Consider the following 22,915-nt stretch of genomic DNA (forward strand, 5'->3'; position numbering starts at 1 on the left):
TTTTTAAAAGGGCATGGTCAATTTTTGTACCTTCCTTCATACTAAAAGCTGTAGTGGTTCTTTTGCACAAGGGCCCTTTAATCTCAATCCTAAAGGAAAATCAGATCAATTTTGCTAATTGAAACAACAAATACCTCCTGCTAACCACAAATTCTCATTGCCAATCTGAAGTGAGATCAGTAAGTTTAAGTCACATGTCATGTGACTGCTTGGAAAACTACCAGCCTCAGGAACTCTCACACTGCTTGGGAAAGACTACACTAACGCGAGCTAATTATCCGTTTTTATTTGGTTTCTGACTGAATTTGGGATCACCTGCAAATACCTTCATTCTAGTTTTTATTAAAAGTGAATTGTAGATATAAATTTTCACATTTCTTCACCTTCAACATGTGCTGCACGCTTAAATCAGCAGGCTCAGATGGCCAGTCAAAACAAGACTGAAAACTTCCTTCCCCATCAATCTTTTTACATACATATCAAAATTACAGTAGTTAATTTCATCTCTCCTGATGCTCCAAAATGTGATCTGACACACCACACCTTTTTTAAATAGGTATCTACATTCATGTTGTTTACTGCAATTTGCCACACCATCTTTTCAGACAACATCGGTGCTACAAGTCAGTGCTTGTATACGTTTGTTTACCAACGACCCCAGTACACAGCTCCTGTATTAAAGTGAATATAGATGTTGCCTCATTTATTATGAATGGTTTGCTTAGTAAGTGCACAGAGAGAACAGCAGTCTCTGCTCTCAGTAGTTTACCATCTGGTTACCAAGGAAACCCTGCTCAAGTGTAGAGAAAGCCCATATGGGGTCAGGCAGATTCCTGTTTTTTCTTCTCTCCCCCCCCCGCTTCCCTCCCTCCCTCCCTTTCTCTCCCCCTCTCTCCTTTCAGAGCTAGGACTTTGTATTATGTGTGGTGTATTTTCTGAAAGACTGAGACTTCAACACCCTTAGGGCTAGCATACTTCAGCAATGTTTCCTTGGTAACTGTTATGCCCCAGAATCATTTTGTGACATCACAGCAAAACTAAGCCAACCAAAGCATTTTTTTTTGGAAGGGGGGGGAATACTTTGTTTTGTGCTCAATGCTCCTAAAATTCGTAAGCTGGGAGTAAGCAAGCAATTAAGGACAATCCATTCCCAAACTCACGTGCATAGGTTTAACGTAAGGGGTGATAGCAGATTGAGAAACTCACTCCACCCCCTTCTCGGGCAGTTAGCCCCAATTTCTGATCAGTACCTAATCTAGACTAGGACAGACACTAAATTTGGTGTCACCGTTATTTATTATTTGTGTTGTAGTAGTACCCACAGGCCCCACTCAGGATCGAAATGACATTCTGCTATGTGCTATACAGACAAGTATGAAGGTATTGTCCCTACTCTGAAACACTACATTTTTCTTAGAATGTATTTTGTTTTTACAAGATTCACAGTAGCTAATAAGCATCAACTATGAGCCAGGTATTAAACAACTTGAATCATGCTTCAGAAAATAAACTGATCTTTCTCTAAAAGGCGATACTATGACTATATTCATTCTACTCTATAGGGGCAAGTAGTTTATCCTCAGGTACATGACCATCATACCTTGATAAATCTATTTTTTCTGGTTTCGCTCAACAGTTATTCACTTTTAAGAGTTATATTTCCACATAAATCTACTCTATTCTTCAGTTTCACTTTTTTAAGTATATCATGAGTGCACAAAATAAAAGCTTCATGTCTCCTGTAATCAGTGATGACAGTTCAAAGACTAGGTAAAAAAGGTGGGTCTGCCAGCTCACACTGAAGATGCAAGCAGGAGATGTGAAGACCAATAAAGTGTTCCCCTACAGATATTTTTCTAACCCTCAGTTCATGGAGCTAACACAAAAACCCACACTGAGATGACTAATTCTGACCAAGTAAAACTAGTAACAAAAACAAACTAAGAACAGTTAAAACTAGAGATCAGCAAGACAGAGCTGTTCCACCTGCTGGACAAAATAATTAACTCATTTACTCAGCCAGAACTAGCTCTTATTTGTGAAAGCAACACTCAGTATGCTTTCAAATTTCCTCTGTCCACCTACTGATGACAGGAGCCAATATCTACAGGATACAAGAATTGTTTGTTTTTATTTTGACATTTTCAAGTTTTTGGCATCTACTTTACTGAGTCAGAAAATAAATGTGATGGTGAGAAGGATTTTGTTAGGGCAAATTAATAGGATAACAAAATCATCAGTTCAAGATGTGTATATTAACCCTAAGCAAATCTTTTCCTCAAAAGAAAAATGTTTTCTTAACTATCTTATGTAACAAACTCTTCTCCAAAAAGTGTTTTGTTGAAGAATCAGATTTAGAGTCACAATTTAAACAGTTTTTTTCCTGTTACATAAACCTTAGGCCATTACAATAATTTTTAATTTACTTTTTGCATTTCACTGCTTGGACAACAGAAATGTACCAGTCAATTTCACTTTTGTTCATAGCCATTTATTGCCACAATGCCACAAGGGTTGGTTTGCAAATATTTCAGGAGAACATAACATTTAAAATGTCAGTGGAAATATAAAATGATCACAGGCACACTTCTATTGTTAATTAGGTGGTTTTGTTAAAAGAAACCCCACAACACTTTCATAAGTTTGACCTGAGCATGTTCTTTGAGTAAATGTGATACAAAAAGAACACGCTAAAGTCATCCCTTTCAGAGCTTCCTTTATTTAATTCACCAGGGATAAGTGTGGTCTTGTGTATTTAAATAGCAGAAAGTAAGACTGCCTTTACAAAACAGGACCTCTTATGACATGCTGCTTTCATTGCAAAAGTAGAACACTAACAGTTAGCCTATAAATGGAGTTAATAGGAAAAAGGGTGTACTTACAAAGCAAGGCTACTCAAAACATATTGTACGTGCTCACATTCAGCTGGGAATGATACACAGGCAGACGTGAAACAACAAAGAGCTGTCTGAAGCACCTGAAGCTGAGGCAAAGGAACCTGCCATCTTCCAGCATAGTCTTCAACAATCTATAGGGAAAACAGTCACAAACCTGTATTACAACAGAGAATGTTCTCTTATGCCAGAAATAGTAAAAAAAGGTCTGTAGTTTAAAGGGAAAAAAAGGCTTTTAATTATCAGATTTAATAGAGGATATCAATATAAAACCACAATTCATTCTTCTACGATGCAACAGTTTTAAAATGTTTCATATACGTAAATTTTTTTGTGTTTTCATTTTGATAAAGCAAAAATATAAAGGAAGAAGTCCTGTCCTTCTTACACCACAAAATATGGACCAAAAATCATTTCTGACTGATTCTTTTCAAAAAGCAATGGAGGAAGAATTCTTCTCACATGCTATCAGATTAGCAATTATGCTCTACGCTTAAATACAAGCTTTTGTTTTGCAACAGCAGAAAAAGGTATAGTCTGCAGCCATATTAAGACCTACCACTTTAAATGTCACTAAGTGGGGGAAAAAATGGTTGTTTTCTGATTGACATTCCTTATTCCTAAAGTCAAGGACATGTCTGGACTTTTGCCCTGAAAGGCACAAATACATGGAGAATTGGAAGTCTCACCGCTTCCAAGGCAAGGGGGCAGAATTTTAGCTAACGGGCTTTTCTTCCAAATAGACCGAACATTTCAGTTAACTGTTTACGAAAAAGCCCAAACAGGATAAACTATGTTTGTTGGTTGGTTTCATGGTTAGAAAACCCTTTAAAAAGAAGTTCACATCTTGTGTGCAACATTTTTTCTATGTATGTCACATTTAAACTTATTGACTACTCCAGTTTTGTAGGAGAAAAAGTACAATTAGAGAAAGGAAAACAAATTTAAGAGAGAAGTACTTAGAAAAAGAAATATATACTGCTAGCACGATGTACTTTTCTGCAGAAATGACTCTTTCCTAAATATGAAGTACATACAAGTAAAAATAAAGGGTTTGATAGCTAAATGTATTCATCGTTATAAAACACTTCTTAAATGCCCCTCAATATAAGCATGAACAGGTTAATGTGTCCTCATGGTCAAGTCTTGTATGTTCTGCCAAAGCATTATTGACAACAGGTTCACCTTAAAAATACAAAGAATTCAAGTGTATGTGCGCACACTATATACCCCTCCCTTGATAAATTAGTTTGAACACACCAGTTCAAAGCCTTGACCAGTTAAAATATGAGGCCAAAATCATCCTTGGTTTAACTCCTCTGCATTAATAGAGTTATCCTAATTTTATTTATTCTGATTTGTGTCTGCATGCAACATGTTTACAACTGTTAATTACTGAATCCTAAGTAGTCCTGGCTTTTTATATTTTTACACTATTAACAACATTTGTAAAACGTAGCCCGTCCAAACTAAACCCCAAACAATTAAAATTGAGACTGTGGCCACACTAGGAACACAAAATAAACTCTTGATGAATCTTACATAGCACTAAAGTATTACAATGTTCTAAGTAGGCTTTAGAGAATTCTATTTTTTTTTTTTCAATTTTTATCAATGTCAGTTTTCACACTTGTGGGAAATTATGGGGAGGTAAGACAATTATTTAATTAAAGTAGATATTGGGATTTAAAAAGTTAAAGCTTTATAACCATTAAAACACAAACTATCAACATCACATATCAGAATATACAGAGTAAATATCCTTGAATAAAACCCTAGTAAGTTCTTAAGTGGCATTTTTTTTTTTTGCCTATCTGTAAATTTCTGTTATCACTGATGGAAATTTGTGTTTTGTTATTTTGTGTGTGTACAATGAAACTGACATTTACTGACATTTAATTGATAAAAATCTAATTCTTCCAAGCCTAAAGTTATCAGAAATGGAACTATAATGATATACTACTGTATCTAAGACTGTATGCAACACAAATTTACAAATACATCAAAAATATTCCTTAACTGATTAAACTTAGGATAGGTCATCAGCACAATAAAGAATGTGAGATTAAAATGAAGATCATTTAGTTCCCATCCAAGGCCATATCCATGCTACAGTTTTCAACTGTAATCCCCATATCAGGTAGAAGCATGGCCACATTAACCAGTGACCAATAACACTGTTCCATTTGTGTCCATACAGTACCATTCCTGCTACAACAGTATTCATGCATTTACAACTACCATATACTGTCTAACTATGTTCTTTTCAGGGCATCTGGGAAAAATCAGAGCAATTAAATGAAGAAAAATAGAATGTTCAGAAAACATGTACGCTGGGTGGCAGTGCATTCGGATGTCCTACCACTGTTCTCACAGCTCTGTGCGGACCAACCAGACCAGCTACGCAAACGCGAATAGGGTATCCATTCTACGATACAAAAAAAGGCATGACCATTTACAGGAAGCCAACCACGTGCCATCTACATCTCTGACAGGCAAAATATTGTTAGCCGATTACCATTAACAGTTCTAACTATGCTGTATGCAAATATAAATGGTTAGAGCCAAGCCAAAAATGGCAGTGCAGAAAGAAAAGGTGAGGATACCTGGTGGCCAAAGTACCGGACTGATTTAAAAAATGCAGATTCAAAATGGGCTCTGACTCAGGCTGTATCTACACTGCCACTTTCAGCACTAAAACTTTAGTCCTTCAGGGGTCTGAAAACACCCCCTGCCCCCCGAGCGACAAAAAATTTAGCGCTGAAAAGCACCAGGATAGACAGCTACCACCATTCGTTCGGGGTGCGGTTTTTTGTTTTACTTTGGTTTTTTAATCGCTGGGAGAGCTCTCCCCCAGCGATAAAGTGTGTCTACACTGCGCACATTACAGTGCTGCAGCGCCGTAAGGTGGGCAGTGTAGACATACCCTCAGACTTCTCAGATACCTTTGGGCAAATCACTTGACTGCTCTGTGCCTCAATTCTCAACTGTAAAAAGGGAATCTTACTTTTGTGTGTCACAAGTATGCAAAGAATAAACTCCTTTATTTTTTTTGTGGTGAGCAGATGTTACAGTGAATCGTAACACAAATAGCCAAGTAGAATGGATGAGGTCCAAAGCTGTGATGGGGTTCCTTTTCATTTCAGACTATAACACATTCAGAACAGATTGAGTCTAGAAGAAATTGTGTGCGTTTCCTACTTTACTTAAATTAGAGTGGACTGGGTGATGGGATATGAAAATTTTCACTTCTGCGCCTCTGGATCAAATCAGTAGTTACCAAAATCCATTCAGACTAAGATGTTCAGTGGCCTATGGGATATGAGTAGGTGGCATCGGTCCTGGTTGTAGCAGATATCTGTCTGCAACATGAACACCTCAGGCACAATTAGCGCCTTTGGCAGATGGCTGAAGGACTGAATAGTCATGGAAACTAAACTATGTTTTCAAATTAAGATTTAGTCGCATACAGATCAGGACTGGGATTTAAGGATGGTGTGGAAGGACGTTTTCTGTTTCTACTCTATAAGCAAATGAAGATCTTCCATCTCTAGGATATTACACCAGTATGTTTATTTACACTATTCTATTAACTTCCAAAAAATGTCATTCATTTGCAGATAAACCGATCGTAGTATTACACTTGTTTATAGACTTTGACAGAACTGGCAAAGGAACATACGAATTTTTCACGCTGGATCAGACCAGCATTTAGTTCCATATCCTGTCTAAAACAGTAGCCAGTATCAGTTCCTTCAAAGGAAGGTAGAAGAAACCCCATAGTACCACCTTATGGCATATCATGCCCAGGGAAGGTTTTTTCCCTGACCTCCAATAGTTAAAATTTTGATTTATACTATGAAACATGAGACACTGAATAGCTTTCAATACTTGGGTTTTTTATACTCATTAGATTAATCCTAGATATTTTTGTTATCACTATAAATGATGTCTGACCCTTTGTGAATCCTGCTAAGTTTTGGGCTCAGCAACATCTTGTAGTACTGAGTTCCACATGCTATTGTGTTGTGAAAGAAGTGCTTTTATCCATTTTGAATTTGCTACCTTTCCATTTCATTCTAATTCACTTTGTCTCCCCTCTATTTGAAAGAATATGTATGCATAAATAAGCACGAGAGAAGTGAAGTACATATGTCTAGTGCAGGGATGGGCAAACTTTTTGGCCCAAGGGCCACATCTGGGAATAGAAATTGTATGGCGGGCCACGAAACTTCACAAAATTGGGGTTGGGGTACGGGAGGGGTTGCAGGCTCTGGGGTGGGGCCACAAATGAGGAGTTCAGGGTGCGGGAGGGGGGTCCGGGCTGGGGCGCTGGAGTGCGGTGAGGGGGAGGGGGGGCGGCCTCTGGGGTGGGGCTGATGGGTTTGGAGGGTGGGAGGGGGATCAGTGCTGGGGCAGGGGCGTGGGGAGAGGCTCAGGGGTGCAGGCTCCAGGCGACGCTTATCTCAAGTGGCTCCCAGAAGCAGCAACATGTCCCTTCTTACGTGGCTCCTTACGCGGAGGCGCAGCCAGGCGGCTCTACGCACTGCCCCATCTGCAGGCACTGCCCCTGCACCTCCCATTGGCTGCAGTTCCTGGCCAGTGGGAGCTGCAGGGGCGGCGCTTGGGGAAAGGGCAGCGTGCAGAGTGGACGCCCCCAGCTGCCCCTACGTGTAGGAGCTGGAGGAGGGGGGCCATGCGGCTGCTTCTGGGAGCCGCATGGAATGGCCCGCAACCCCGTTCCCCAGCAGGAGCTTGAGGGCTGGATTAAAACGGCCAGTAGGCCATAGTTTGCCCATCCCTGGTCTAGTGAGTCAAGCATGCATTCATCACCTCCTGCCAAAATTCCTGTCCTGCCACCCATCCAAAGAGTAACTGTAAATAACCAACACTCAAGAACAGCGCAACCATCAAAAGGAGACATGCTTTAAGTACAAAGAGTAATATGCTTAGGTTCAATCACTATCACAGAATAAAGGAAAAACATGATTGAAAAGGATGAAACGTGGACAAACAAGAGAAATGTAGACAGGAAGACAGAAGTTAGCTAAACAAAACAGAAAGACTAGAATAGCGGTCCTGTGTTCCTTTTTTCATTTTTCAATCTACAGTTGTAGGTCTCCATAAGCCCAAATCTATGAAGTTAGGCATTTTCTTCACCCAGCTAACTGGAAGCACCAGTACATAGAGGGAAGAAATATATTGAAGTATTTGTTAAGGAAAGAAATTCCAGACAAGATTGAATATTAGTTTTTTGGGGGAAATGATCCATATTTATTTTAAACTTGCTTGTATACTTAAAGTTTGAGCTTAAAGCCCTCTCAACAGCTATGCCTCCTATATAAAAAACCTGAATTTTTCAAGCTGAATATGCTGAATTAGCATGCCATACATTGCATATCTTGAAACTGTCACACTACTATGACCTTTAAAAATAAATTTGGACATACATTTATAACCCAGACTACAAAATGACTATTGGTTTACAAACACTGGAGAAAAGAAGAAAGCTGTAATTCATAGGGTCTACCAAAATTCCTGGACCAAAGAAGGTATCTGCTACCTAGTGTTTAGTCACTGCTTAAAACAGAAAGATTGGTTCTCCTGACTTCACTATTCTGATCAGTTTCTCAAAAAGAATGACAACTAAATAAAATACCATCAGAGACTGCAGCAGACAAAAAAGCCTGGCTAATCACTTCAAATTCCTGTACTTTGGGAATGGTTCTACTCTAGTACCAACACTGATTTTAATTACAGTAACTGATGACTAATACATAGCCAGGTCAGCTTTATGCCGGAGTAAGGAATTATGGCCCATTTCCACTACAGGCTATTAAAACTGAACTATTTAAGTTTAACTGTAGTTTTAGTTGGAGAAGTTGCTCGTTGCCACTCCTAACATATGCACAGTGTTGTCAGTGCAAAATGGATGCAAATTTTCACCCCGGAGTTCAGTACATTTTAGCGGTGAGTGAGCACTTAGTAAGACCTTTTAGGACCCTTAAGAAAGAAATGGGTATTATCTATGTACAACCAACTTTCAATTAATGAAAACATTGTGAGGCAGCGCTGCACCTTCCCTTTGCGTGCAGCAGTCTGGTCTGTGCCCACTGTGGATCAGCTTCCTGAAACCTCCGCCAACTTCCAGGCCTTGTTCTCTCTCTGTAGGCACACCACCCCCAAAAACTTAGAGGATTCCCTGCAGCACCCACTGAACTCTCAGAATTACCAGGCTTACAATTTGCAAAGGAACAGTACATCACAGTTTGTAAGATTCAACTCAGGACCATTTTGCTTAACACCACAGCACAGATATATTTATTGTGAAAACGAGTAAGTTTCTCAAAGAAAAGAGATTTGAGTAATAGTGAGTAAGAACATTGGAAACAAATGGTTACAAATAAAAAAGTATAACATTTTCTGCAGACTAAATATAACTAACAAGTTACTCTCTTCTCTAAAGCAGCTTATCTCACCCAAAGTTCTCTCCAGCATTTTCAACCAAGACTCGTTAAAACCTTTTTTTAATTAAGCAAAAGCGCTGTCCTCTTACTTCCTCAGTGAAGCATGCCTGGGTGTCTTCTAGGCTCCCAAATATAGTCAAGCAAACTTTGGTATGCACCTCAAGATAAATTTATCTACCCCATGCTGTGTTGTTTTTTCCCCCCTTAGTTTCTTTCTTACAATCCTACATTTGTATTCAGTTCAAAGGGGTGATCCAGGGGACACACTGTGAACAAGACAGTCAATTTAAGCGTAAACAGACAGATGACTAAATACCTCCTCTGACAGAAAACCTGTTTTTCACCATTGCTCGTGACCATACCTTGATAAACTTTAAGAGTATATTTTCCTGTGCATACACACAATTTCTTATGCAGTATCTGTACATACATTTCATTATACTTATGACCAGTGTAACACAAGCTATCATTTGAGGTCCCACATGACATCACTTGATGGACTATAATGTACACACCAGTCTCATGAGATTCCCTCTGCATCACCTTGCCAATTGTCATTAAGAGGTCTTGGGTCACAAATTTTTTTAACAGTAATTTAAGATATTAATTTGAGGAAAAATCTTAATTTGTTAAAGTGCATGCAAGCTAATTCTAATAAATCAAATGCCAGAACATTTCCTGCCCTGCTTCCAAAACAAAAAGCTGCAGGAGGGAACACTTTCCACAGGATTCCTTCACAGAAAGGATTCCTGCACTTTCAGGTGAGGTTTGCCTTCCTCCCATAAAGGCTGAGCAGCTTGCCCCCAGCCTTAGCCTCCTGTGTAAAGGCCTTAGACTCTCATGCTGGCTCTGTACTCCAGGCAGCATGGCTCGATAAAATATCACTACTAGGTGCTGCAAGATAATGAGTAATAAGAATAGTTCCAGTAACCAATAAATAGCAGTAGGTGGACAAAGAATATTATCCACAAGAGTGTTCTCATTTACTGGTGTTTACAATTACTTTTTTCATGACCGTGTACTTCAAATTATAATGGAAAATTTAAGATTTGATTTACTTTATTTTTACAGCCTAAATTAAAAATATAGTTCAATTTCTATTAAAAATTTTCACCTATGACTGTGCTTCTGTCTTCAGGAATTAAGAAAAAGAATATTGCAAACATTCTGACTCAGCAGGTATTAGAGTTCAAATTCTGCTCCTAATTACACTCGCCTAAATTAAGAGTCAACTCTACTGAAGTCAACGAAATTATTCCACATTAACACTCCTTCACTATGGAGAAAACAGTGTTACAAGATACATGCTAAGGTAAATTTAACATGACAAAACAGAGGCACAGTTTACCTACGCTGTGCTGCAGCCGCAATTCTTTTTGGAAAAGTGGCATTTAATTTTAACTTGCTGTTCTACATGTAAAAATGAGATATACTGGTTAATCAGTTTTTAATTTGCCAAAGTAAATCTCTCCTTTTGTACTTGAAAAAAGAAGTAGTTATTGGCTATTCTAAAAAAAACAAATTATACAACTAAGTTGTCATGGGTGCAGGCCCTTAAGGTATGAAAACTAAGTTTTGCCATAAAAAAAAAGCCATCCAGATGTTCATTAGCATGGGTATTTTTCTTGGGACAAAGTTTTGTTCAGTGAAAACAAACATGGATTTCAATATTAGTGTCATTTGACTAAATATTTATATTTCTGAAAGAGTAAAATCATATTTCCCTTCACCTTATTAATATTAATTTTAACTTTTTTTTAGGCCCAGTTTTTTATAAAATTGGCTACTTTATACAGAGTAACTGATTTTACAAAGATGAAAAAGGCAAATGCATCTGAGATCACCTCCAAATCAAACAAGAGGGTGCAATGAGATTGCTAGTACTCAGATAAGAGGTAGAGGGGAGGAATGGAGTCCCATGGGGGGTGGGGGGAAAGAAGAGACTGACAGGCCGAACCCCTCACCATGGCAGGGGGGCACATCCCTGACTCCACTGGCTGCAGTGAGAGTAACAGCCACAGAGGGCACACAGCCTCTGCTCCAGAGCTGGCCCAGCTACGGGACAGGGGTGCGTGGCCCCCAATTCAGCCCCCGCCAAGCCCCGGCCATAGTGGAGTGGGGGCACACATGGCTCTGAGAAGTCACAAGGGGGGCGCTTGGCCCCAGCTGCTGTCCCTGGTGAAAGCAGCGGGGCTGGCGTACATGGCCCCTCCCAAGCCCGGGATGCAGTGGGTCTGGGGTGCCTGGCCCCCGCCAGGCCTGACACATGACAGGTTCCGGCCCCAGCTGCAGCCCCTCCCCCCCGGATGAAACAGCAGGACTGCAGGGTCCTGGTTCCAGCCAGTCCATTGTAGGGCAGGGGTGCAGTCCCGCCTCCTCCTCCCAAAGCCCTAGAAGTCAGGGAGGTCTGGTAAAGTCACGGAATCCCATGACCTCCGTGACTAAATCGTAGCCTTAAACATAAGTAATGGTTTTGTAGAAACATTTGCTTCAGAAAAAAATATATTAATGTACTATTCAAGTTACCTTATGGAAAATGAATTTTTTCCTTAACTTTGGTAAAGGTTGAATTCGCAACCTTACCTCTGTACTACTTGTATATATCCATACGGTAGTTTTTGATTACATGATCACATGGTATTTCTGCTTCACTTCCATAATTTTCCACAACTTCATATATGTTTTTCATTCTTGTTATTTTGTTGCATAGTTGCTCAGTAAAATTTCTTTTAGACTTTTATGTTAGTTCTCTTCCAGTTAAATCATGTTGCAACTGTCACCACCTATATATTATGTTTAACATGATATTTTTCATTCTTTTGGGAACAAATCCTGTTATAGCAGAGATATATTTTGCAAACTGTTTTTCAAAGAAGCAATTAAAAAAATACAATGAAAGCAGTCTTAGAGCATATAGTTTTAACATAACCTAGCTTCTAATTGTCTCAAAGCCAACTGATACTTCTTTTGCATATAGGATATACTTTTACAAAAAACTGGGTATTCCTTCTTTAATGAGTATTTACATACAGACTACATGATTGTACTTTCACTGGAATGTTATCAATATCTGACTTAAAAAAATAAATAAAACAAAAATGGATTTCCCCCCATAAGGTGAGAATAATTTGTTTTCACACGGTAGCATTAAATACCAGCTGTTTCAGCAGCACCAAAAATGTACTTGTTGACAGTTTATTTAATTTAAAACCCATAATTTGTCAGCCCCTCTATCAAAAAGCTAAATCCTAGAATTTTACACCTATAACTGGTTAATCAATATTAAAATATTTTACACTAATAACTTATGTTAATAATATCCTAATGAATCGTCATTACCACAGCTCCCCCTAAACTGTGCAAGCATGTACTTATGCACCTTGCTGGAATGTACCACACGCTGAATAGTGCAGTGGTTCTCAAACTTTTTTACTGGTGACCCCTTTCACGTAGCAAGCCTGTGAGTGCAACCTCCTTTATAAATTAAAAAAACTTACATATTTAACATCATTATAAATGCTGGAGGCAAAGTGGAGTTGGGGTAAAGGTTGACAGCTTGCAACCCCCCATGCAATTACCTTGCGACCCCCAATTTGAGAACCCCTGGAATAGGAGTGTTACCACACAAACGAACTCTTTCAGCAGGAGACATCTACTTTGTAGCTGGGGAGGAGTTGGCTTTGGGGCTCATTTTCCTCCCATGCCAGCAGCTCCTGGCCAGGAAGAGGATGCTGGTTCTCCTGCTCAAAGAGATGCCGGTCCCTTCCTCCAGCACCCATTGCGACCCCTTTTTCCCCTCAGCCAGGAAGTGAGAGTTGTAGACACGGGAGTGATTATCTAAGGCTTGATTGCCCCTTCCTACCAGACCTTGTGGGAAAAGAAGAAAAGATTCAAGCTTGACCTTTCCCTAAGCTTGTGGGATAGGAAATAAAGAGCGAAGATCCCAGTGCTAACACTATAGAACAGAAGAGGAAAGAAAATCCTAGCACACAGGTAGTGTATTTTTTGTCAAATCCAAATTTCAAGGTCAAGGTCTCGCCAAGATCCAAAACTCCCCCCCCGCCAACCGCCCACCAGCTCCCCACCCAGAGAGTAAGGTGACCTTATTTCCCTAAACTGAAAAGGGGACAGACGGGGCAGGCGCGAGCTGCCTGGTATTGCCACTCCCCCTCCCTGTCCTAAGTTCCTCTGTGCCCCAACTGAGCCAAGTAGCAGAGATGGAGGCAGAGAGGAAGAGGAATGGGTACGGGCTGGGATCTGGCAGCAAAGCAGGATGTGAGTACTTTTGAGTCAGAGCCAAGAGATGAAGCTATTGGACTATGATCCAGCTAGCGGTGCAATGCCCCTTTGGGAGCTGGGATAGCAAAGGGGCAGGAAGGAATCTCCAGGTAGCAGGAGGGACCAAGGAGACTTCAGATACCAGCCCTACGCAGATGCGGGGAGGCCGGGATGTGGCAGAAGCTGACTGGAGGTGGACTAAGGAAGGAAAGAGACCGGTTGGGGTGGGTGGGAGGGACTGGAGAGGGCTCTGGGGACTAGCTCCAAAGGACAAGGGGTGGAGAGCACATGAGGACAGGGTGGGGGGCTCTGGGGACCACTTGTGGCTGAGGTGAGGGGGGCTCAGGGACCACGTAGGGGCAGATGGCACGAGGCCAGGATGAGGAAGGGCCCCAGGTACCGCTCTGGGGTGGCGGGGGGGGGGGGGGGGGGGGGGGGGGGGAGGGAGGGTGGGTGGGCATGAGGCCAGGATGAGGGGTACTGTGTTGCACTCAGTGCCCCGGCACAAGTGGATGCTGCAGAATCCTGTCAGGCGCTTACCAGCCGGGTTGCCTAGGGCCCACGAGTTGCAGCTCCATGGCCCAGCTGGCCTTGCTGTCTCCAGGGAAAGAAGACAAGAGTTTGAATGAGGGCCTGGACAACACTGCCCTCAGATCGAGCACGTGACACCCCACTGCTCCCTGACTGGAGGGGCAGGGTATATTGCAGACACATTAGGCTGTCTGTGGGGGACGTGTGTGTGGAGACATCCCACTGCAAACATTGCCGCTTATCCCTCCCCCACATCACTGTGCTGCTGCCCGTGGGGCTGAGGCTAAGGCTGCACAAACAGCTGCCCAGGGACACCCCATGCCCCACAGCCCCGCGCAGTAGGGGGTGGAGGCCCTGCACTGGGGAGCAGGCACAGCCCATGCAGTCCGCTGGAAAACATCTGGCGGTCCAGATCTGGCCTGCAGTCTGCCTATTGACTACTCCTGTCCTAGCAACTTCCCCTGTCTCCTAGTACACAGAAGAGCAATAAGAATAGAGACTCCAGAGACTCACTAAGGCCTGGTCTACATTACAACATTAGGTCGACCTAAGGCAGTTTACATCGCCTAACTCTGTACGAATCTATACTAAAAATGTAGATCCCACCAAAGTAACTTGCCCACTACACCAACATAACTCCACACCCAGGAGATGCGTAGCGCTTAAGTCAATGTAATTAGGTAGACGCTGTGTTACTTATGTCGACTATTGCTGCCTTTCAGAAATCATCCCACAAAGCCCCACACTGACAGTTAAATCTGTGCAAGCACTCCTGGTGAGGACACACAACATCAACACAAGGAGCGTAGCGTGGACACGTAAAACCAATTAATTCACTGCAGTGGCTGTATGCTGACGTAACTTAGGTCGACTTAATTTTATAGTGTAGACTTGCCCTAAGACTGGAGGAAGGACAAGCACTAGTTTATTTGGGAGTGGGAGTAGCCAATTACCAGATTTGGAGGGTGGGGGTGAGTGTACAGGGTCATCAGCAGTTAACTGACTTGGGGATAGGCATAAAGCAAAGATGAACTAGATGGTTAGGAGAAACAGTAGGAAGTAATTGAAGGGGAAAATACTAAACAAGCAAAAGATGAGTGGGCACGACCAGGGGAGAATGTAAACAAGGACAGAAGGACTGAATTCAGGGGAGGGTAAATAGGAGCAAGGGAAACAAATGAATAATTTGATAATATGAATGTGAACAGTTAAGGGATTATGCCCACAAGTATTAAACATTTCCTGCATGATGTTTAGAAATCAGTAGTGACTACAATTAGGCGGGCTTTCTGGGAGGAGTCCCAACAAAACAGCACCAATGTAGTTCACAGTAATTTTATTTTTCATATTAACAGTGATTTGCACAAGGTTTGCAAGTATCTGAGCAAAGAGCCCAGAGTTCTACTACACCAAGTTTCCTGGGCAAGTTATTAAATGGTTGTTTTTCCATTTGTAAAATGGGGCTGCTAATTTACACCCAAATAGTCATTGTTACGTAAAGTGCTTATATGAAAAAGGGTTCGTAATGGACATTTTCATACAATCTTTAAAAGTGGCGACAAATCTAAGTTTAGAAGAAGTAAGATTTTCTAAAATTTAAGACGAAAAGAAACAATTTAAACCAAAAAAAAAGAATCTCATTACAACCTTAAATACACCCGTACAATGCTTAACACGTAGGCAGAACTAAAAAAATTGAATGTTTATTGTAAGTGAAATGAACTTCATTCCTTTTTATTGACCAACCTGGGAAAAATGCAGCAAATATGTAAAGTGAACTGACAGGTTAAATGAATTTTTAAATTCCATTGGCTTCCAATAATCGAAGATGTTACACACAAGTTTATTTGCAACATATGATTTTCCCTTAGTAGGTTTCAAACAACTGTATTAGATCCATTCAAAACTAAAATCCAATAATACTTATTCTGAAATTGGCAAAATTAGCTTCTACTGAACTTCTGCATATGAAACAGCCCGAGAATCAGGCCCCACACAAAAAGAAAAGCATGTTAACCTGAGTGAGTGGCTATAAGAACTTTGATAGATTTTGTATTATCAGATATTGATACATAATTGATACAAGGGGCTGTAACATACATTCTGAGGCCTTGAGAACTACCTTTTTATTATGTGAGAGGGTTAAGATGCAGAGTTATGCATAGGGATTGAGCTCTGCAACTCCCTAGAATGTCAGTGAGATTTCAGTGGTTAAATTCCAATGCATAACTTTGAAAAAATATTAGGTATGAGACTCATGAAGGCCCCCAAACACATGAAGGTAACTAGAGGTTGACATAAACCCACTATACTAAGTTTGTTTGTTTTTTGGTTTTTTTTTTTTTGGGGGGGGGGGGGCATGTTGCATGTTTAAAAAGTGAATACACTGTTGAGTCTGACTCTCTAGTTTAAACTGAAAAGCTTTTTAAAAAGTTGTATTTAATAGAAGGGTAATAAATGATTTACCCAAAACAAAAACAACTCAAACATTCACATTTTTCCTACATTATGGACATATCCAATGTCTTTGTATTTAAATTCCACATGAAAATGAGGCACACACTCAAAACAGATATAGATAAAAACAATATTTAAGACACTACCGTAGCCATTTTATTTCCCCTGAAAAATGCAACAGGTTACACTATTTTGGCCTAAATGCTTACCAAATTCTCTTTTTAATCCCTAGCCTTTTATTTTTAAATTAGAAGCACTGACCAAGTTTTTCCAGTAGCGTCTTAAAAGGTTTTATAAACAGTATTTTCAAAATTGCTCCCTGGCTAAAACATGTATTAAACCATTTCAGCAAGTAAGTTTTCACTACTAAATTATTATCTGAGAACAGAAAACCATCATAGACGAGCTGGCATCTGCAAAAACAAAACAGAACCAAACTGTGGTGCAAATGGTGCCACCTCCCTCTGTGCAGGGCTGTAAATTGATGCCACAGTAGAGGATAGCAGGCACTGTTCAGTCCTTACACTCCTTTGCTATTTAAGACCAGTTTTCAGAGTAACAGCCGTGTTAGTCTGTATTCGCAAAAAGAAAAGGAGTACTTGTGGCACATTAGAGACTAACCAATTTGAGCATAAGCTTTATTTATTTATTTGAGCATAATCCGATGAAGTGAGCTGTAGCTCATGAAACCTTATGCTCAAATAAATTGGTTAGTCTCTAAGGTGCCACAAGTCCTCCTTTTCTATTTAAGACCAGAATCATTTAGTAATCATTTTAGCAACATTTAAAATAAAATTTAGTATCTTTACACAACTGTATAGACAACTATATAAACCCAATCACAAAATACTAGCTATGGTGAACTTGAATTTAAGTTATTAACATATATGCTGTAAACTGATCTACAGAGCTCCCTTTAACAAAGTCATTAAATAATAAAAGATTTCCACAAGTATTTCTTAGGAACACAGAAAGTAATCTTCTCAAATTTATACACATTAAGTGACCTGAAAAAAAAAAATCAAGTCAGTCACAGCAGTGTTGTGTAACATCAAAACATTACTATGCACTCAGGGGGGCTTACTCACTACAATGATAAGGCATATCTCAATATTGTTTTCACCATAATTGCAGTGATCTGTCAAGATATTTCCATTTTTATGTGCTTCCACAGTTTACCTTTAAGGTTTGTTTTCAAAGCAGCTAACACTGGAAATACTTTCTTTTGCCAGGACAACATCCATAAACACACTTATAACCCTCTAGAGAGTTGCCTTAACCTTCTACTTTAGCCTATCATTTGTCTGGAGCCACCATTTCCAGTTTTGCACCCAGAGGTAACAACTTCCAAATGACTGTCGTCACTGAAAAGAATAAAAACAGAAGTCATTGAAAACAAAACATGCGTTAACGACTTCAAATTTTATGTGCACCATTACTTGTTTTTGTAAAGCTCTTTCAGATAGTTAGAAAGATACTACTGAAGGGCCATGTATAAAATATCAAGACGACTTTCACAGAGGTGGTCACTTTCAGCCTGTACTGGTATACAGAAGCTTTGAATTAAAGATCTTTAATTTTACACAGTTAGAATGTTTGAATTAGCTCTTCTATACGAAGAAATCATGCTGTGCTGACATAAAGAACAAAAACAGCAATCCAGGGCACAAAAAAATAGTCTAGAAGCAATCCTTTGCAAGTAATCCATTGCAATAAAGGAGTGGTCCTAAATGAACAGAGAAACTAACAAAAGTGTTTAGGTCCTTGTATATATGTTTATTGTTTTAAGTTACTAAATACATTCTACAGAGCTTGAAGAGTTAGTTGTACACTCCTTTGTTTTCTACCAATTTGGTAAATAAGCACAGACGTACAGAGATATGCTATAGATCTGTGTATTTTAATACAGATTTAATGGATATGGGTGAGTATTGCAATAAGTCACACTGGAGTAGGACATAATTGGGTACTAGGTGCAGGCTACCTAAAAGGCTGTCTTGGGTACACTGTGAGGCACAAGACTGAATACCTTCAGCCACCCAAAAAATGCAGCAATTGCCTACTAATACACAATCTGGATGGCTGACTGCTATTGAAATATGGCTCATTCACTTCACATTTTTTAATTTATTTTTTCAAAAGCTTTTTTAACATGTGTAGGTTTAAGCAACTCATTGCCACCCTATAAAAAGTACTTCAGAGTGAAAGAATAAGAAATTAGCAGGGAAATTATATATACTCTCTCTACTATTCTGAAAACAATTATTTTCCTGACTTTTTTTTTTAAAAATACCTATTCACTATCACCAGAAGATCATTTACCCTTTCAGCAGCAAGTGTTAACTTGCTTTCTTTTATAAATTTAAGTCCCCTGGTCTGCAGCAATCTCCACCTACCCAGAGCCTTTGTACCCTGCAGAGCCCCTCGCAGAAATCATGACCTACATGTAGAACATAAAGCATCCATACTTTACCTTTCACCCTACAAAGTCTGGCACAAGTGGCTGAAATGGCTACAAACTGCTTCAGAAAAACCATTGTCAGAGAATGAGACAGTTTTAAACTGTCACTTACTACCTCAGCCTCCTATTGCCTCCCACTCCCACCAACTGCTGGTTTTGTCTTTCCCCAACATTCCCCACCTCTATTCCACATAATGGGCTCAGGTATTTTGTGAGGAGCTTTTTTTTTTTTCCGATCAGATCCCAGCTGCAAACTATTGCATGCTGGCGCACATCTACGACATCATTAAAAAAAAAATCAAGCAATTATGTCATTTTAGAGAATCTATGTACCACCACACTAATCCCTTCTTACCCTCTTAAAATGTAGGCACACCTATCTAGAAAAGCACTATTTGATATAGAATATACAACAGAGATATTGTCATAACTGCCTCTTCAGCCAATACCTTAAATTGAAATTCCAATACAATAAAGCACACTTCAACAGAGTAAGAGGTCCTTCTGTTCCAACACATGGTACCTCTTTATAACATATCCCAACCATAAAAATCAGCTGTGTACACATTCCTCAGAGTGCTAGGATTATACCTGAACCAGCAATAATATTATTTGGTGACGCTGATTTATACCACTGTCCATATTAACTTACAACCTAGTTATTTTAACAGTTTGCTTGCTATTTTGGAAAGGAACAAATAGCTTCCTTTAGACAGTTCAACCTCACAGCATCTTTTCTAAGTAATTACCCACACAGCTGCTTTTTCTCTTTGACCAAGGAACAGGAATATAGTGATGTTAATTAAATTCCACACTACTGAAGAACTTTAGAAAGGAGAAGTACAAGCTTTTTTTATTGGTACAAAAGGGAGGGAGGAGGTTGTGAAGTGGCCTGTCTCTTCGTTGAACTTAACCAGCACAAAGCTCAGATCAGGAGTCTAGAATGTTGTGATGGGTTCTGAACTGAATGAAGAGAAGATATTGTTTAGAAAATGAAGAAAATAAATGAGAAAAGGAATGCCAAAGTAACATAGCATTTAATAGCAAGATGGATTGTTTTTGAGTTAGTTTTAAAGGGAGAGAACAAATTGAGAGAATGCAAGTCATTGGGATCTAGAAAAGTAGTAGCAGGAAAACGATACATTTATATCATCATTCTATATTAGTGAGCAGTTCTGCTGCACACACACTGAGGTTGAGGGCTTTTTGCACCACTGCAAACCACACTATAAATATTCCGCATTGATTTAATATGGGGCTTGTACCTATGCAACTTAATCTGTTTCCAAACTATGATAAATCATAGCTGCAAACCCTGCTTTACACAGCTGCAGCTCCTCTATGGTGGCGATTTGGAATAATGCAGCTACACAGGAATAGAAATCCCTTATGCCAGTGGTTTTCAAACTTTTTAGGCTGTGTAACCCTTTCTAAATAGTGTGGTCCACCTTGTACCCCCATCTGAGACATGTAATGACCCTAACCGTGATTGGATTGCCAAGTCTTACTAAATAAAGTACACTGTCCACCAATATAGGATTCTTTTCGCATATCTCTTGACAAGTGCTCAAATATCCCAGTGTGAAAACCACTGCCTTATGTTGACAAGCCTTGAGACTCAAGGATACTTCCACAACACGCCAAGGATTATACCTTGAATAAGAACACAAATTTGCATTTACTGTTCATCTGGCCAACACTAAAAATCAGATAGAATGAAAACAAGTGCTCACACTTTGATTTGGATTATTGAAAACTTGTATACTGCCTGAAGGAAAAAAAACTGAATCCTTCACACACTCAAAATTAGCACCCACCTCCACTCTTCAAACAGAAGAGTGCGAGGGTGGGAAAGTTTTGCAAGATCTCTAGCCAACAAAACTGCAGCAAAACCCAACTGTTTGGTGATTTAAAACACTGTATTGCTAATAAAATGGATTATACATTTTTTGTATCCAAGTTCCCTCTCTGGTCTTGGCCTCTTCCTGTTGTCTATTTATTCATCTCCCTGTGTGGGTGGTGGGATTAGCATATACAACTATCACCTCACCAGCACCTCTTCCTGAGAGAAGAGGGTGCATTACAAAACAAGTTTCACTGGAAAGATTTAAGACCAAACGCCTATCCTTGGATAAAGAAGTATACCATTCCATGTCAAAATTAAGACAACCCATCAATTTCAAAGTCACAACTTCTGTCTGAATATTTTTCCCTACTATTGTTGCAAGCAACAGTTAAATTATTATAACTGAAATATCTGACACATTTTTCAGTTTGTACTTTTGACATTGTGTGCTGGCAGTTTATGTTTATATGAGTGTCTCACAACAAAGGAGAAAAAAAAGTTTGAACAACAGAAATATGGCTGTAAATCCACTACCAAACTATTTTCGACTCATTTATTATTTTTATTTATACTACCATAGCACACACAGTCATGGACCATGCTGTGCTAGGTTCTGCACAAACACACAACAAATGGGCAGTCCCTGAACTAAAGAGCTTACAGTCTAAATCTCAATATACTCAATGTCAAGTTAGTGTCCCATTCAATGAAACAACAGGAAAGCAAATTACTGAAAACATAAGATATCCAGCATTCTGGCAATATTTGCTGAGAAAATATGGAACTTTGGTAGACAACCCCCCCAGGTCCTAAAAATCTCCCGGAGCTGTATGTCAGAAGTTTAGAAATGAAATACATTCACGGACATTTTCTAGGCCAGATACTAGATAGCTGGGTGGCACTTAAATGGGACAATGTTTCCTCAGAAGGTACTGTCTGGTGTCCAATTAAAGGATACAGAAAAAAACTACCTGCAGTTTTCTGGTTAGCTAGTCGGGAAGCTACTTCAAGATGAATGTCGGAGGCAACCCAACCATTATGAAAGGCGTTAAGAAGAGGGCCCTGGTAGTACGCTGGGAGAGACGCTACATTTAGACGAGTGTTTCCTACTGATGGTCAGTGTCAGAAATCCTCCCCGCAAGGATCCCCGGTCACACCAAAGCCACACAACCTGTTTGGCCCCCAGCGCAGAAGAAAACAACTCAGCACGTGCTGCCATTTCTCTGGCCAGGGGGGTGCCAACGCCTAACCTAGGGTGGCTGTACAGCCTCCCACCCCCGCCGCGGCCAGACCCATGACCCACCCCTCCTCCTCCAGGCCTCACTTCCCTAGCGTGGACACGCCCGAGCCCCGGCCAGTCCTCGAGCGCCCAGCGCTCCCCTCCGATCCCGCCCGTGACACCGGGGAAGGCCGCGGCAGAGCCACGGGGCGGTGGGGGGGCAGATCCGGCAGCCAGGGGAGGAGGCCGCAGATCGGACGGGGAGAGGGGCCGCCCCCAGCCACCGCCAGGGCTCGGCCCCAAACCGACCCCTCGGGGGGAGGGCGAGACTGGGCTCCCCGCTCTGGGGACGGGACGACACCTGCCGGACGCGCCCCCTCCCCCTTCGCGGGCCCGCGGGAGGAACCGAACCGAACCGCCCTCCCCCCTCCGGCCTGTGGGAACCGAACCGGCCTCAAGCCACCGGACACCCCCCAGGCTGGCGGGGGGAGGGGCGAGGAGCGGCCCGGGGGCGGGGCGGGGCGGCGCTCACCTGGCAGAAGCGGCGGCAGTAATACTGGCTACTGAGCGCGGGCGAGACCCCGGCGAGGAGGCGCGGCCCCGCGATGGCCTCCAGCTCCTCACCGAGCCGCTCCGACTCTTGATCGCTCTCGTCTTCCGCCATGCTGCTCCGGCCGCCCTGCGCGTACCGAGCCCCCCTCCCCCGCCCCGACACACCGGATGGCCCGCCTGCTCGCCCCTACCTCACATCCGGCACCTCCC

At 41.1% G+C, this 22,915-nt stretch overlaps 1 protein-coding gene across 1 annotated transcript in view; it reads right to left on the reverse strand.

The window, feature by feature from the left end:
• Positions 1–22,876, reverse strand: part of ZNF654 (zinc finger protein 654) — a 62,038-nt gene extending 39,162 nt beyond the window's left edge. Inside the window, exons 1-2 of the mRNA XM_037907124.2 lie at positions 22,686–22,876; positions 2,883–3,028 (exon numbers count right to left, since the gene is read on the reverse strand). Of these exons, the coding sequence (XP_037763052.1) occupies positions 2,883–3,028; positions 22,686–22,817 (278 nt within the window). The 5' untranslated portion in view covers positions 22,818–22,876. The remainder of the gene's footprint in view (positions 1–2,882; positions 3,029–22,685) is intronic.
• Positions 22,877–22,915: the final 39 nt, after the last annotated feature.

This window comes from Chelonia mydas, chromosome 1 (genome assembly GCF_015237465.2).
Source record: "Chelonia mydas isolate rCheMyd1 chromosome 1, rCheMyd1.pri.v2, whole genome shotgun sequence".
NCBI lineage: Eukaryota > Metazoa > Chordata > Testudines > Cheloniidae > Chelonia > Chelonia mydas.